This window comes from Alosa pseudoharengus, unplaced genomic scaffold, assembly GCF_046254945.1.
Source record: "Alosa pseudoharengus isolate Yale_2024_CS ecotype anadromous, Long Island Sound unplaced genomic scaffold, YU_APseudo_1.1 YU_APseudo_1.1_scf_15, whole genome shotgun sequence".
Classification (NCBI taxonomy): Eukaryota; Metazoa; Chordata; class Actinopteri; order Clupeiformes; family Clupeidae; genus Alosa; species Alosa pseudoharengus.
The window spans coordinates 8,591,548-8,605,680 of record NW_027468620.1 but is presented as its reverse complement, the minus strand read 5'-3'; the positions used below and the strand labels follow the sequence as shown (position 1 = coordinate 8,605,680).

At 48.2% G+C, this 14,133-nt stretch overlaps 1 protein-coding gene across 1 annotated transcript in view; it reads left to right on the top strand.

The window, feature by feature from the left end:
• LOC143124125 (spectrin beta chain, non-erythrocytic 1-like) overlaps nt 1-14,133 on the top strand; it is a 79,807-nt gene that overhangs the window by 41,272 nt on the left and 24,402 nt on the right. The window contains 12 exon segments of the mRNA XM_076285442.1: nt 1,947-2,098; nt 4,181-4,354; nt 4,992-5,083; nt 5,996-6,076; nt 6,358-6,473; nt 8,045-8,157; nt 8,377-8,564; nt 9,076-9,193; nt 9,953-10,111; nt 11,379-11,681; nt 12,418-12,571; nt 12,906-13,776. Of these exon segments, the coding sequence (XP_076141557.1) occupies nt 1,947-2,098; nt 4,181-4,354; nt 4,992-5,083; nt 5,996-6,076; nt 6,358-6,473; nt 8,045-8,157; nt 8,377-8,564; nt 9,076-9,193; nt 9,953-10,111; nt 11,379-11,681; nt 12,418-12,571; nt 12,906-13,776 (2,521 nt within the window).

Sequence of the window (14,133 nt, the reverse complement as noted above, 5' to 3'; positions counted from 1 at the left end):
CTGCGCTCAGATGGCACCATCACTGGACCTCCATGATGGACCGTGTTGCAGAGCAGCCTGCTGTGGTGAACTGGGTTTTGAGTGGCTTTTATAATTTCACAACCACCTCCCTTGTGTGTGTGTGTGTGTGTGTGTGTGTGTGTGACCGGTAATCTGTCAAGATCAGTCTCTGGCCCACCGCACTGTGTTCGGTTGTGAAACTTCCTGCCAGATTCCCATGGCAACCAGCTTGGAGTGTGCAAGAAAAATACCTCATGGAGCAGAGAGCTTGGCATTGGCACATGCCATTAAGTGTGTGTGTGTGTGTGTGCACATGCCCATACACATTTTTTTGTGTATTGCAATGCTCCCAGAACATAAGTAGAGGGAGGCATGGAGTTTGCACACATACTCAGATTTGCTTCTGTGTATAATTCTACAGATATGCCCACATTTGTGTGTGTATGTGTGAGTGTCTGGATGTGTGTTTGTGTCAGATTAAGCATTTGTATGTCCATGAGAAGGTACATCCTGCATGCACACATGATGAATCCCCCTTAGCTTTATGGGATTCTCAGGTAGAGTTGGTGGTGTTGCAGTTCTTGGGCTGGTCCGGGTTCTGTAACATTGTGTGTGTGTGTGTGTGTGTGTGTGTGTGTGTGTGTCTCAGGTAGAGATGGTGGTGCTGGTTCTTGGGCTGGTCTGGGTTTTGTGTGTGTGTGTGAGTCTCAGGTAGAAATGGGGGGGGGGCTGCAGTTCTGGGCCTGTTCCAGGTTCACTGTGTGTGTGTGTGTGTCTCAGGTAGAGATGGTGGTGCTGGTTCTTGGGCTGGTCTGGGTTTTGTGTGTGTGTGTGTGTGTGTGTGTGAGTCTCAGGTAGAAATGGGGGGGGGGGGGGGGGGGTGCAGTTCTGGGCCTGTTCCGGGTTCACTGTGTGTGTGTGTGTGTCTGAGGCGATTCGGGTTCTCAGAGCGATATTTATGGGCTTGGCAGAGTGGAGTGTGAGGTCCGCTCCAGACCACCCGTCCTGGCGTCAGCAGGAGCCCAGAAAGAGTTTGGCGAGAGCCGACGTGAGTTCACCCAGCGCTGCTAATTTCAGTTAGCCCCGACTGAAAGATGAGCCTCTCCCTGCGTATTGTGCCATAATTTGATTCCACATTACCCCCTCCACACACACACACACACACACACACACACACACACACACACACACACACACACCTCCCAACGCCATCCCCCTGCCGAACAATTGCTGGAAACAAATTGGAAGGAAAAAAAATCAACAGTCCCGAACAATGGAGCAGTATTTACCATCGTGCGTGTTTCGAGTTCCTTGTTATGTTTTATCCAGGTTTTTAGCTTGATCCTAGAAAGCTGGAGGAGCGGAAGAGTTGCAGCGACCATGAAAACAATAAGCCTCCGTCATTCAGACGATCATAAACACAGAAAGAGGCTCAATGGGCCAAGGGGATGCACGACATAAACAGGATGGATGCCTGCTCTCTAGTAGACCACTGTGTGTGTGTGTGTGTGTGTGTGTGTGTGTGTGTGTGTGTGTGTGTGTGTGTGTGTGTGTGTGTGTGTGTGTGTGTGTGTGTGTGTGTGTGTGTGTGTGTGTGTGTGTGTGTGTGTGTGTGTGTGTGTGTGTGTGTGTGTGTGTGTGTGTGTGTGTGTGTGTGTGTGTGTGTGTGTGTGTGTGTGTGTGTGTGTGTGTGTGTGTGTGTGTGTGTGTGTGTGTGTGTGCGTGCATTCAAGGACATGTCGTTCTGACCTCCGCGCCCCTTCCTTGCTCCTAGTTTGCATGAACGTTATCTCAATGAGGGTGTGTCTGTGCGTGTTGGCCCTCATGTTTCGCCCGAGCGATCACTAAAACCCCCCAGAGCAGAAGTGAAACCCTCCTCCTCTAACGCTCCTCTAACGCTCCGCTAACGCTCCTTGTGTTTGTCTTCCTTCTGTCTCTCTGTGCAGATGAGCGTGAGGCGGTGCAGAAGAAGACCTTCACCAAATGGGTCAACTCCCACCTGTCACGCATGTCCTGCCGCATCACCGACCTCTACATGGACCTGAGGGATGGACGCATGCTCATCAAGCTGCTGGAGGTGCTCTCCGGAGAGAGACTGGTGGGTGAAACTGTGTGTGTGTGTGTTTGTGTGTGTGTGTGAGAGAGAGAGAAATTCATCAAGCTGCTGGAAGTACAGTAGGTAGAGGTTCCCAGCTCAGCAACACTCACACACTAAACTCACTTTATAGCCACTTAGTATTTACTAAGGCCTCTAATCTCAGCTGCATAGCCATGGAGGAGGTGGACAGCTGCATAGCCATGGAGGAGGTGGACAGCTGTAGGCTGCTTCGGCCAGGTAGAGACCCTCCGGCCAGGTACTTACCCTGAGCCTTGGGCTGTTCTGGACAGGTAGATACCTTGAGCCCTGGGCAGGTAGATACCCTGAGCCTTGGGCTGTTCTGGACAGGTAGATACCTTGAGCCCTGGGCAGGTACTATAGATACTGTGAGCTCTGGTTGGGTTACAGCATACCAGCTACACCCTCCGCAAGGGCACTAGTGAGATCCCCTTACAAGCACAGGCTTCTGATTGGATGAAGGGGAAATGTGACCACACAGCTTGGCAGCCTGAGCTGAGTGGCAGCTTATACTGGCGCACACACACACACACACACAGACACACACACACACACACACACACACACACAGAAGGCAAAATGTCACAAATAGCTGTTTGTTTTTGATCCGCTCTCTGGCGACTTTCCACTGGTTCACTGTAGACTGAGAAAAGCTGAAAAACGTCCAGCCTCCTTTTGGGAGTGCAGTCACAAGCAAAAAATCACCAAGACACCACTATTCATTATTATTCACTAATCACATTGTTCTGTATGTAGTGTACAGTGGCTGGTTGAAATAAAGAATCCATAGTTTAATAAACAACCCCCCCTCCCCTCCCAACACTTCTCCTCTCTGCAATGAATTGGCTCTTTTTGAACCTCAGCTCTTTGACTGACTCGGGCAGACAGCCCTGGAATCAAAATGCAATTAAGACCGATTACTGTCTGTGCCACTTTCATCCAATCCCCCACTCCTCTCTCCCCCTCCCTTGTGCGACCTTCCGATCCCCCCCCTTCCTTCATACCCCCATCTTGTGACTTCCCGTGGAACACGCCAAACGTCCAACCCCCTTTTTGACGGGCCCTCTCCAGGCGTCACTGTGAGAAAGCCCTGGCCACAGCTTCAACTGTAACCATGTGAATGTGACCGCAGTGTGTGCGTGTTTGTGGGCGCGTGTTAGTGCACGTGTGTGTGTGTGTGTGTGTGTGTGTGTGTGTGTGTGTGTGTGTGTGTGTGTGTGTGTGTGTGTGTGTGTGTGTGTGTGTGTGTGTGTGTGTGTGTGTGTGTGTGTGTGTGTGTGTGTGTGTGTGTGTGTGTGTGTGTGTGTGTGTGTGTGTGTGTGTGTGTGTGTGTGTGTGTCTTTCTAAAACACAGCCCTATAGTTTGGCTCCAGTTTCTCTGGCTATGAACGAAAAACAACAACAACAAAAAAATACTCCAGCAAAGATCCTTTTTCCGGGAATAGGAAGGAGAAACAAAAAACTCTCCGGGAGTTGGAGTTGCATTGAGATGGCTGATGAATGAATAAGACCCAAATGCGCTACAGTTGTATCCCAGGCCTTGAAACCTTAAGCCTTTTGATGCGTAGGCCACTTAGGCCTCCCACTGTGTCCTTGCTCCCCACATAAAAAGCCAGCCGCTTAAGAGGTCATCAGTGGCCGATGCGTGCCAGTGGCTGGGCTAGAAGGCATGCAAGTCATTAGTGCAGGTCACTGAATGGGTCAAGTGCTCGTGCTACCAAACATGAATCTGGTATGCACACACAAGCAGATACATAGTTTGTCATAATACAGTCAATATATTACTTAATGTGTCCTGTCTGTAAATAATGTGTACATTGGCAATATATTGAATTGGCTATTGTCTATATATTGTCTGTCCTGCAATAGTGATTCCATTGGATGGCACTAATTTCCTTGTGCTGGCTTACTTAACATCAAACAAACCTGATAGTAATGCTAATAATTATGGACCTGCAGAATTGTTTTCATAGAGGTTATAACATTATAGCATTGGTGACCTCCCACCAAACTTTGCTGTGATGTGGGATCACATATGAAGTGCTTTGTTTTTTTTCCCTCTAGCCGAAACCCACCAAAGGGCGCATGCGGATCCACTGCTTGGAGAACGTAGACAAGGCGCTGCAGTTCCTCAAGGAGCAGAAAGTTCACCTGGAGAACATGGGCTCCCATGACATCGTCGATGGCAACCACAGACTTACCCTTGGCCTCATCTGGACCATCATCCTCCGATTCCAGGTCAGGTGACCCACCATGGCCACCTCCCATTGGCTCACACAGTTGCCATAGAGAATGCAAAACTCTTCAAAATTGTACACTTATGACATTCTATTTTGCAGTGAAGGAAGTGACTATACACACATAATCACAAGACTTCATACACTATTGTGATTGCTGAGTGTGAGTTAGTCACATGAAAAAATCACATGTCTATGTGGTATGACATCTGACCACGTTAGTGGCTAAAAAGAGATCCGTAAGAACTTGTGGGGGACTGTGCTCCATGAAATGGGATTTAATGTCACATTTATTAGGGTTGGGATTAAAAATGTGTGGATTAAAGCCTGAATTTGTAGCTTTCCCAGAGCTACAGATGTGTGATGCTCTAAGCTGATTGAAATAGATTGTTTTGGCTGAGTGTGCTGAGAAGTGGAGGAAGGTGTGTGTTTGTTGTTATTGAGAAAGGAATGTGTGTGTGTGTTTGTTGTTATTGAGAGAGGAATGTGTGTGTGTGTGTGTGAGTGTGAGGGAGAGAGAGAGCACTGTAGGTGCTGCATTATAGTTGATGGTAGCATATGTTGCATGAGTGTGTGATGGGGGAGTTGTATGGATGCACAGCTTTTAAACGTGCATGTGTCATGTGTGTGTCCCACAGATCCAGGACATCAGTGTGGAGACGGAGGACAATAAAGAGAAGAAGTCGGCCAAGGACGCCCTGCTGCTGTGGTGTCAGATGAAGACTGCAGGGTGCGTCTCCATCACCACAGCTGCACACACACACTCATACGCACACAGACACACACACAGCTCGCACACACACACACACACACACACACACACACACATGCTCATACACACACGCACACACACACACACACACACACACACACACACACACACACATGCTCACACAGTCCTGCACCACAGGCCAGCATAGCTTACTACACAACGCAACCACAGCTCAATCTGAAATGCTAATTGCTGCTAAGAGGGAGGCTTAAAAATGGACACTCGTCTAAAGCCTTCTAAACCATTAAACGCATTTACACCCTTTTAAGCCAGTTAAACATCACCTGTAGTGGACATGAGTGGAGAGTTGGTGACGGTTGTGAAAAAGAAGCTGGCAGAATGAAACGCGGCAGTAAAAATGTGCTGTTTGAATTATCAGGGCTTTTCAGAGAGACCGGAATGATTCAGTTATCAATCAGTTAAACTCCCCCTGGCAGTGGAGCATGAACTAATGGCATGACATGTCTTCAAGCAAAGCTGACATTGTATTATGATATTTAGCGTGGCTTTAGGACAGCTGGAGACTTTGTTGAAGTTGCTTTTCAACTACTTGCTTTTTGATCGCCTTGAGATGACTTTTTTTCAAATATAGCAATGGTTATTATTATAAAAGACACACTGTTCTTTTAAAGTTCAGTGATAATGAAGTTGGACACACAAGCACACGCACGCACACACACACGCGCGCACGCACACGCACACACACACACTGCTTCATACAGTTGATGACCATTTTCTGCGTCTGCTAGTCTATGAAGACCAAAGAAAGTACCCATAGTCTTGCACCTGTGTTTTGTTATTTCAGTTCAAGTTAAAAAAACGTTTGTGTTACTTTGAATGTCTTTTGAAACTATTCTTTTTACCTGACAGATATCCCAATGTCAACATCCACAATTTCACCACCAGCTGGAGAGATGGCATGGCCTTCAACGCCCTTATCCACAAACACAGGTGAGATTCATTCCCCCAGCACCCACAAAACTATCTCTACCTCACAAATACACACAGTGGCTCCCAAACCCCAATTAACCTCGCTCCTTCTCTATCTTTCTCTTTCTCTCTCTCTCTGTCTCTCTCCCTCCCTCCCTCCCTCCCTCTTTCTCGCTCTTTTTCTCTCTCTCTTTTCCTTCCTTTCTTTCTCTCTCTCTTTCTCTCTTTCTTTCTTTCTCTCTCTCTCTCTCTCTCTCTCTCTCTCTCTCTCTCTCTCTCTCTCTCTCTCTCTCTCTCTCTAGGCCCGACCTGATTGACTTTGACAAACTGAAGAAGTCCAACGCTCATCACAATCTGCAGAATGCCTTCAACTTGGCTGAGCAGCACCTGGGTCTGACCAAACTGCTGGACCCAGAGGGTGAGTCCATCTGTCCACCCTCATCTTTCTGTGTTACTTCCATTACACTCCTCTGCCTGAACCAGATGCTTGTTTATCCTTTGTTTACTATTTGGTTTTTTTGGTTCCCTTGCAATATGGCTTTCTAGTAGACTAAAGGCCAAGTTTCAGGTTCATACAGTAGATTAAGTATAGTCCTGGATAAATAAAAGAGAACTTCGAAGGAGATTTTCATGAAAAAAAGATGAGGTCTGGGTTTAATCCAGGTATGGGAAACCGGGCCTTAGATTTGAACTGCTCCACACTTATCTAACTGAAGGGGATAACCCACACCTCTGTATCTTAACAACTCAGAATGAAGCCAGTGGGCACCATGACGACAACAACACAACAAAAATAGCAGACCTAGAGGATGGGATTATTGACTTTAACAATGTTATCCTCTGTCTGGGACAAGGGGGAAGATTGTATAGCTCGTTTTGTGACTCCTGGCCCAGAGTTTGAGGGCTTTTTGTGTCCTACATACGGAATTAGGACAGCGCACTGTGAGATTCGCCCTAATCAAAAGCACAGAGATAAGCTGTAATGAGGAAATGGAGACATTCTCCAGTCCTCCTCTGCTGTGCCGCGGCTGCTGCCTGCCACCTACAAAATGGCAGCCTGTGCCTGCCAATGCCCTCCTGGAGAGGCGGTTAATGGTGGACGCGCTGAATCGGACGGTTGCACCAGGGTGACACGTCTCTCTCTGCACACATCTTTGTGTCTCGCAGTGCTTTTGCACCCCAGTGCCACTCAGGGGGTCCTCTTGTCTGCCGAACAGGCCCTGGCCACCAGTTAACACCCTGGTGATACAGTGTTACACAAGCACACACACACTCATGTGCATATACTGTACACTCACAGAGGCACACACACTCTCTCACACACACATACACACACACACAGAGTCATGCGCATATACACTTACAGAGACACACACACACACGCACACACACACACACACACACACACACACACACACACACACACACACACACACACACACACACACACACACACACACACACACACACACACACTCCACACCCAGAGGCACTTTTCAGCTGACAGCTTGGGCTGGGCTAGGCTGCGCTGGGCTGGGCTGGGCTGGGCTGGGCTGGGCTGGGCTGGGGTTTTGGCCTCTGCCGGCCTGTCCAAGATGGGAGATGGGAGCCGTGTCCTCCTGGCTGACACGGTAGCTGAATGGAGACTACTGTATCCCCATGAAAACCCAGCATGGCTCCTCAGCCGCCTGCCGGGAGAGGAACAAAGAGGCCGAGCGTGAGAAAGCTCCGGAACATTGTTCTGCACGAAGAAAAAAAAAACAGCTGGCCGATCCCAAAACGTGGTGTCGTCACAAACAAAAGTCCCACCACACCACACATATTCCTCGTTTTTCCTTTTTTTGTGTCGGAATTTTTCAAGGAAACCAAGCCCCGGTTGTTTTGTCTGGGGGGGATCTGTCTGGAGGGTCGCACCATGGGGATATTCAAAGCAAAGGCCTCAGACTTTTAACTCCGCCACCTGTGTGTATGTTTACGTCTGTTTGGTAGATATCAGTGTAGACCACCCTGATGAGAAGTCCATCATCACTTACGTGGTCACGTACTACCACTACTTCTCCAAGATGAAGGCCCTGAAGGTGGAAGGCAAACGTATTGGAAAGGTGAGTGAGTTTGTTTTTGGCGTTCCTCTAGGTATAAGTCTGGAAAAGAGATTGTCCCCTGGCTTTTCCTAGTCAGTTTCACCCAAACTTACCCCAAAGTCCGCTCCCATATCCCTGATTCAGGCTGTTTAAAGCCTGCTATTTGAATCACATTTGATTATGATCATGAGTGATGAATTGCCACAGTCCAAACCCAGCGCACTCTTGCTGTTTTTCTAGGTGCTGGACAATGCTATCGAGACGGAGAAGATGATTGAGAAGTATGAGTCTCTGGCCTCCGACCTGCTGGAGTGGATCGAGCAGACAATCATTATACTCAACAATCGCAAGTTTGCCAACTCACTGGTGGGCGTCCAGCAGCAGCTGCAGGCCTTCAACACCTACCGCACCGTAGAGAAGCCTCCCAAGTGAGCACCACCCCTCCCCAGCATAAAGGGCATTAGCCCCTCTCTAGCCAGCTAAGGAGAATGACCCCCCCCCCACACACACACACACACACACACACACACACACACACACACACACATCCATGTCATAGAAAATCCAAAAATATGACATTGCAACTAAAATTTGTGTTGTTGCAATCTTTTTAAGTGTGTTTTAGAAATGGACAGTTACTGTAATTTTGCCTCTGTCTCCTCACATTGTACAGCCTGTGGCCTAAGCCCTTTCTGCACAGTTTTAATGCAGTCCAACAAGAAATTGGTCAATTGTGCTTATACATACAGATATACTGTACATACAGATGTATGTAATGGAATATACAGGTGTACGGCGTCGGATACACAAGGTTCACACAAATACTCTCAGAAACTAACAATGCATTTCACAACCATAGGTTAGTTAAGAGATTCCTTTCACATAGAGTTTGAGTAAGTTTGTTCTTGTATCATGTACTGTATCTCATCCTTTGTTTAGGTTTACAGAGAAAGGCAACCTGGAAGTGCTTCTCTTCACTATTCAAAGCAAGATGCGAGCCAACAATCAGAAAGTCTACATGCCGCGAGAGGGCAAGCTCATATCAGACATCAACAAGGTAAGCGGGCAGCAAAACACTCTCAGCAATGTTTCGAAGAGATTGAAAAAGTAAACTGCACTCTGTGATCTTTTTATTCTGTTTATAAACGCTCAGTAGACTGTGGATTTCAGTTGTACACAGAGAGGTCTAGGCTAGTCGTTTAGTGGGCAGGGCCATACTTTAGAGGTATAAGGCTGCGTTTTTGCTTAAGAAGGTTCATATCAGAATGACATGATCCAGACATATTTAGTGAAAAGAGCTGGCCTTGTTGCCGGTTCGAACCCCGATCAGTAAGAACGGCTGAAGTGCCCTTGAGCAAGGCACCTAACCACTCACTGCTCCCCGAGCGCCGCTGTTGAAGCAGGCAGCTCACTGCGCCGGGATTAGTGTGTGCTTCACCTCACTGTGTGTTCACTGTGTGCTGTGTGTGTTTCACTAGTTCACGGATTGGGATAAATGCAGAGACCAAATTTCCCTCACGGGATCAAAAGAGTATATATACTTATACAACAAAAGGTGTCAACGCCAAGGTGACAAAATGCAATAACACCCGACTTCGCATAATTATGTAGCCTAGTGTAAGCAGAGTAAGATTTTCTTAATGCTACGGTTGTCTTTTGTCCTTATGAATTCATCTTCGTATCTTTCCTTGATGTTTTTTATTGCGGTTAAGGCAAAAAGGATAGAAAAAAGCAATAGGATAGAAAATCTGAACACAGGGTTGTATTTCAGGGAGTGGGATTGTGTTTGAGTGACGGGTGTGTGGTTTGTCCTCAGGCCTGGGAGCGTCTGGAGAAGGCGGAGCATGAGCGTGAGCTGGCGCTGAGGACAGAGCTGATTCGCCAGGAGAAGCTGGAGCAGCTCGCCCGCCGCTTCGACCGAAAGGCCGCCATGAGGGAGACCTGGCTGAGCGAGAACCAGCGCCTAGTCTCACAGGTATCACACACACACACACACACACACACACACACACATACACATACACGCACACACTGACACATACACGCACACGCACATGCACGTACATACACACACATGAAGTGAATTTACATTACCTACACAAAGACAAGTCTAGCATACTGATGTATTCATGCAAACACTCCTTCATTCATTTTGTTGGGTACATACATTCACTGTCACATACACACACATACACACTCTCAATTTCACAAAAATGCACATCAAAAGCTTTATGAAGCCTTCCATTTCTCTAGTGCCAATTTTGCTTCATTAGCTCTTAGCATACCCTTGTGGTCGCATAGAGGAATGAAGCCCTTCAATTACCCTTAGCTGTTTTTTTATGACTTCCCGTGGAAATTGAAAATAGAACTCAAATATTCTCCTTTTCCAGGAATGCTTTATTTTAAGACTCTAGAAATAACCTGAGGTCCCATAATACCATTAGCGAATGTCTGCACCAACTGGTCTTGGCCAAGACATACAAATCAACCCTATCATTCCTAGAGGCATGTAGACCTCATCATTAGGAGTTACTGGTAGTGGAAGTCACCCAAAGATAATTTTGAGCACAGAGGACACCCCAGTGATGAAGTGCAACATCCTGACGGGCACTAACTTCACATTAGTAATCACATTGATCAGAGATTCCTAACGTTACTTCCTACTTCGCCTAAACTTTACAAACTGACAATAAACAGCAGCAACAGTCACACAACAATATATGTGGGTCTACCTTTGCTGTAAATAAATATCTGCATTTTTTGACGTTTGCAGGTGTTGCTGCGTCTGTTTATCACAATACGTTTCGGTTTCGTCTTCCCCTCTCGTCGCTGATTGGCCTGACATTTTTCCTGTCTGAGGGAAACGGTTATGAACTATGGTGTTCCAGACTAGATCTCCCTGAAAGAAGATCTAGGTGGACGGGGCCAGGCTGTCCATAGAGTACTAATCCACAGTAAATGCTTGGGCTATACCAAATGTATATGATGTGAAAATAGACATTTTATGTTGATTTCAACCTTCACATACAGACACAGGTCATATTCATTGCATGTGTGCAATCACAAACTCTTATTCTAATTAAAGACACTTCTTTGTCCATATGCTATTCAAATTAAGAGTTTCTGTGATCTACAATAGTCAGTCTGTTTCTTCTATGATTGATATTCTTATTCACATGAGTGCATCTCTGTTCACTTGTCTGATAAGGCACTAACACGCCCCTTGTGTTTCTCCTGTCCAGGACAACTTTGGCTTTGACCTGCAGGCGGTGGAGGCGGCCACGAAAAAGCACGAGGCCATCGAGACGGACATCGGGGCGTACGAGGAGCGCGTGCAGGCGGTGCTGTCGGTGGCCTCGGAGCTGGAGAAGGAGAGCTACCACGACATCAAGCGCGTGACTGCGCGCAAGGACAACGTGCTGCGCCTGTGGGAGTACCTGCTGGAGCTGCTCCGCGCTCGCCGCCTCCGCCTGGAGCAGAACCTGGGCCTGCAGAGGGTCTTCCAGGAGATGCTCCACATCATGGACTGGATGGACGAGATGAAGGTGAGATGAGCGAGAGAGAAGCATGGATGATGGATGGATGGATGGATGGATGGATAGATAGATAGATAGATAGATGTTGATATAGATGGATAGAGGTTGAATTGGAGATGGAGAGAGATGGATAGATAGAGATACTGAGAGAGGGAGATAAAGATAGATAGAGAGAGAGAGAGAGAGAGAGAGAGAGAGACAGAGACAGAGACAGAAAGAGAGAGGTAGATAGAGGTAGAGGGGCATATACAGACAGACAGACAGACAGACAGACAGACATAGGGGTGCTGGAGCTGAACTCTGGTCTGCAGAAGGGCTTCCAGGAGCTGCTCCACATCATGGTCTGGATGGAGGGACATAGAAAAGAAGCAGAGCCAATGAGACACGCTACACGTGACAGACGAGCTAGAGAGAGACAAGGAGAGAGACACTATGGACCGGATGTATGAGATGAGATGAGGGCAGGCTGAAGGAAATGGCTGAAGACTTAAAGAGAGACAGAACGAGAAATCAAAGGGCTGAGTGCAAGATTGGGCAGCCTCGGCCTTCAGGATTGTCCAGGAGATGAGATTAGGACATTAGATGCATGTAATTCAGTGAGATGAGATGACATGACGGGGAAAGTGAATGAACATAATTGAATGCATTTTCACTGACATGATCAGTTATGTCATCAGTCAGTCTTAGACAGTGTGTGGGGAAGGGAAGGCTGACCTGACCTTCTTTACTGTGCTGCCCCATGCAGATGCTGCTGCTGTCTCAGGACTATGGGAAGCACCTGCTAGGCGTGGAAGATCTGCTGCAGAAGCATGCGCTGGTGGAGGCTGATATTAGCATCCAGGCCGACCGAGTCAAGGCTGTCAACGCCACCGCACAGAAATTCATCACCGACATGGAGGGTGAGGCAGCAGTCTTCAACCCACTCAAGCCTGAGTCATGTGGTTAGACAGATATACAAATCTATGTAAATGTAATTTTTATATAGGATATATAAGTTCAGGGAATACTTGTTTATATGTGTAAATGTAATATCTGTTTAAAGTCATTAAGCTATGTTTTATGATTTATTGAATGTTAGTTGAACATGTATAAGTATATACATGTATATTCATTCAGTATATACATGCAGAGTACACAAGAAATCATGTTGTGGGGATAAGTGAGTTGTAAGAATTCTTGGTTAGAGATGTGGATGTGATGATATTGATCCCTAAGGTCTGCTCTCTGCTGCAGGCTACAAGCCGTGCGACCCGCAGGTGATCCGGGACCGTGTGGCCCACATGGAGTTCTGCTACCAGGAGCTGAACCAGCTGGCGGCCGAGCGGCGGGCCCGTCTGGAGGAGTCGAGGCGTCTGTGGAAGTTCTTCTGGGAGATGGCCGAGGAGGAGGGCTGGGTCCGGGAGAAGGAGCAGATCCTGTCGTCGGACGACTGCGGCAAGGACCTGACCGCCGTGGTGCGCCTGCTGAGCAAGCACAAGGCCCTGGAGGATGAGATGAGTGGCCGTGCCGGGCACTTGCAACAGACGGTCAAGCAGGGCCAGGAGCTGGTCGCCGCCGGGCATTTCGGCTCGGACAAGATCAGCGAGCGCATCAACGACGTCCAGGAGCAGTGGGCCGCGCTGGAGCGCCTGGCTGCCGCCCGCAAGAACCGCCTGCAGGAGGCCTACGGCATGCACCAGTTCCAGGCGGACGCCGACGACATGGACGCGTGGATGCTGGACGTGCTGCGCATCGTGTCCAGCGCCGACGTGGGCCACGACGAGTTCTCCACGCAGGCGCTTGTCAAGAAGCACAGGGACGTGGCCGAGGAGATCGCCAGCTACCGGCCCGTGCTGGAAGCCCTACACGAGCAGGCCAAGGCGCTGCCGCCGTCGCACGCCGACTCAGACGAGGTCAAGGGTCGTCTGGCGGGCATCGAGGAACGCTACGGCGAGGTGGCCGAGCTGACGCGCTTGCGCAAGCAGGCCCTGCAGGATGCGCTGGCCCTCTACAAGATGTTCAGCGAGGTGGACGCGTGCGAGGTGTGGATCGACGACAAGGAGCTGTGGCTCAACAGCATGGAGATCCCCGAGAGGCTGGAGGACCTGGAGGTCATCCAACACAGGTGAGCAGAGCAGGTGCTCTAGCACAGGTGAGCAGAGCAAGTGATCACCCCTCACCTGCTGCTCAGATTACGAAACAGTGAAGTGGAAACCAATATCTCTCCGGTTTCCCAAGAGCCCTCTGTAATATGGAGAAGAAACGTAGCATCTCAGCATGAACTCGTTCAAGCTTTATTTATTTATCTGCAGTGCAGTAGGCAGTATCACCATCATCTAAATTGATTCCTCCATGTTGTAACAATGTATTCATCCATTTAGCATTGCAGCTTGTTACCAGGTAAAGATCAATGTACGGAGTATAATTTGTTGCGCTGGTGTAGCAAAGGCAGTTTTATTAAATCACTGAGCCTGAGACTTTT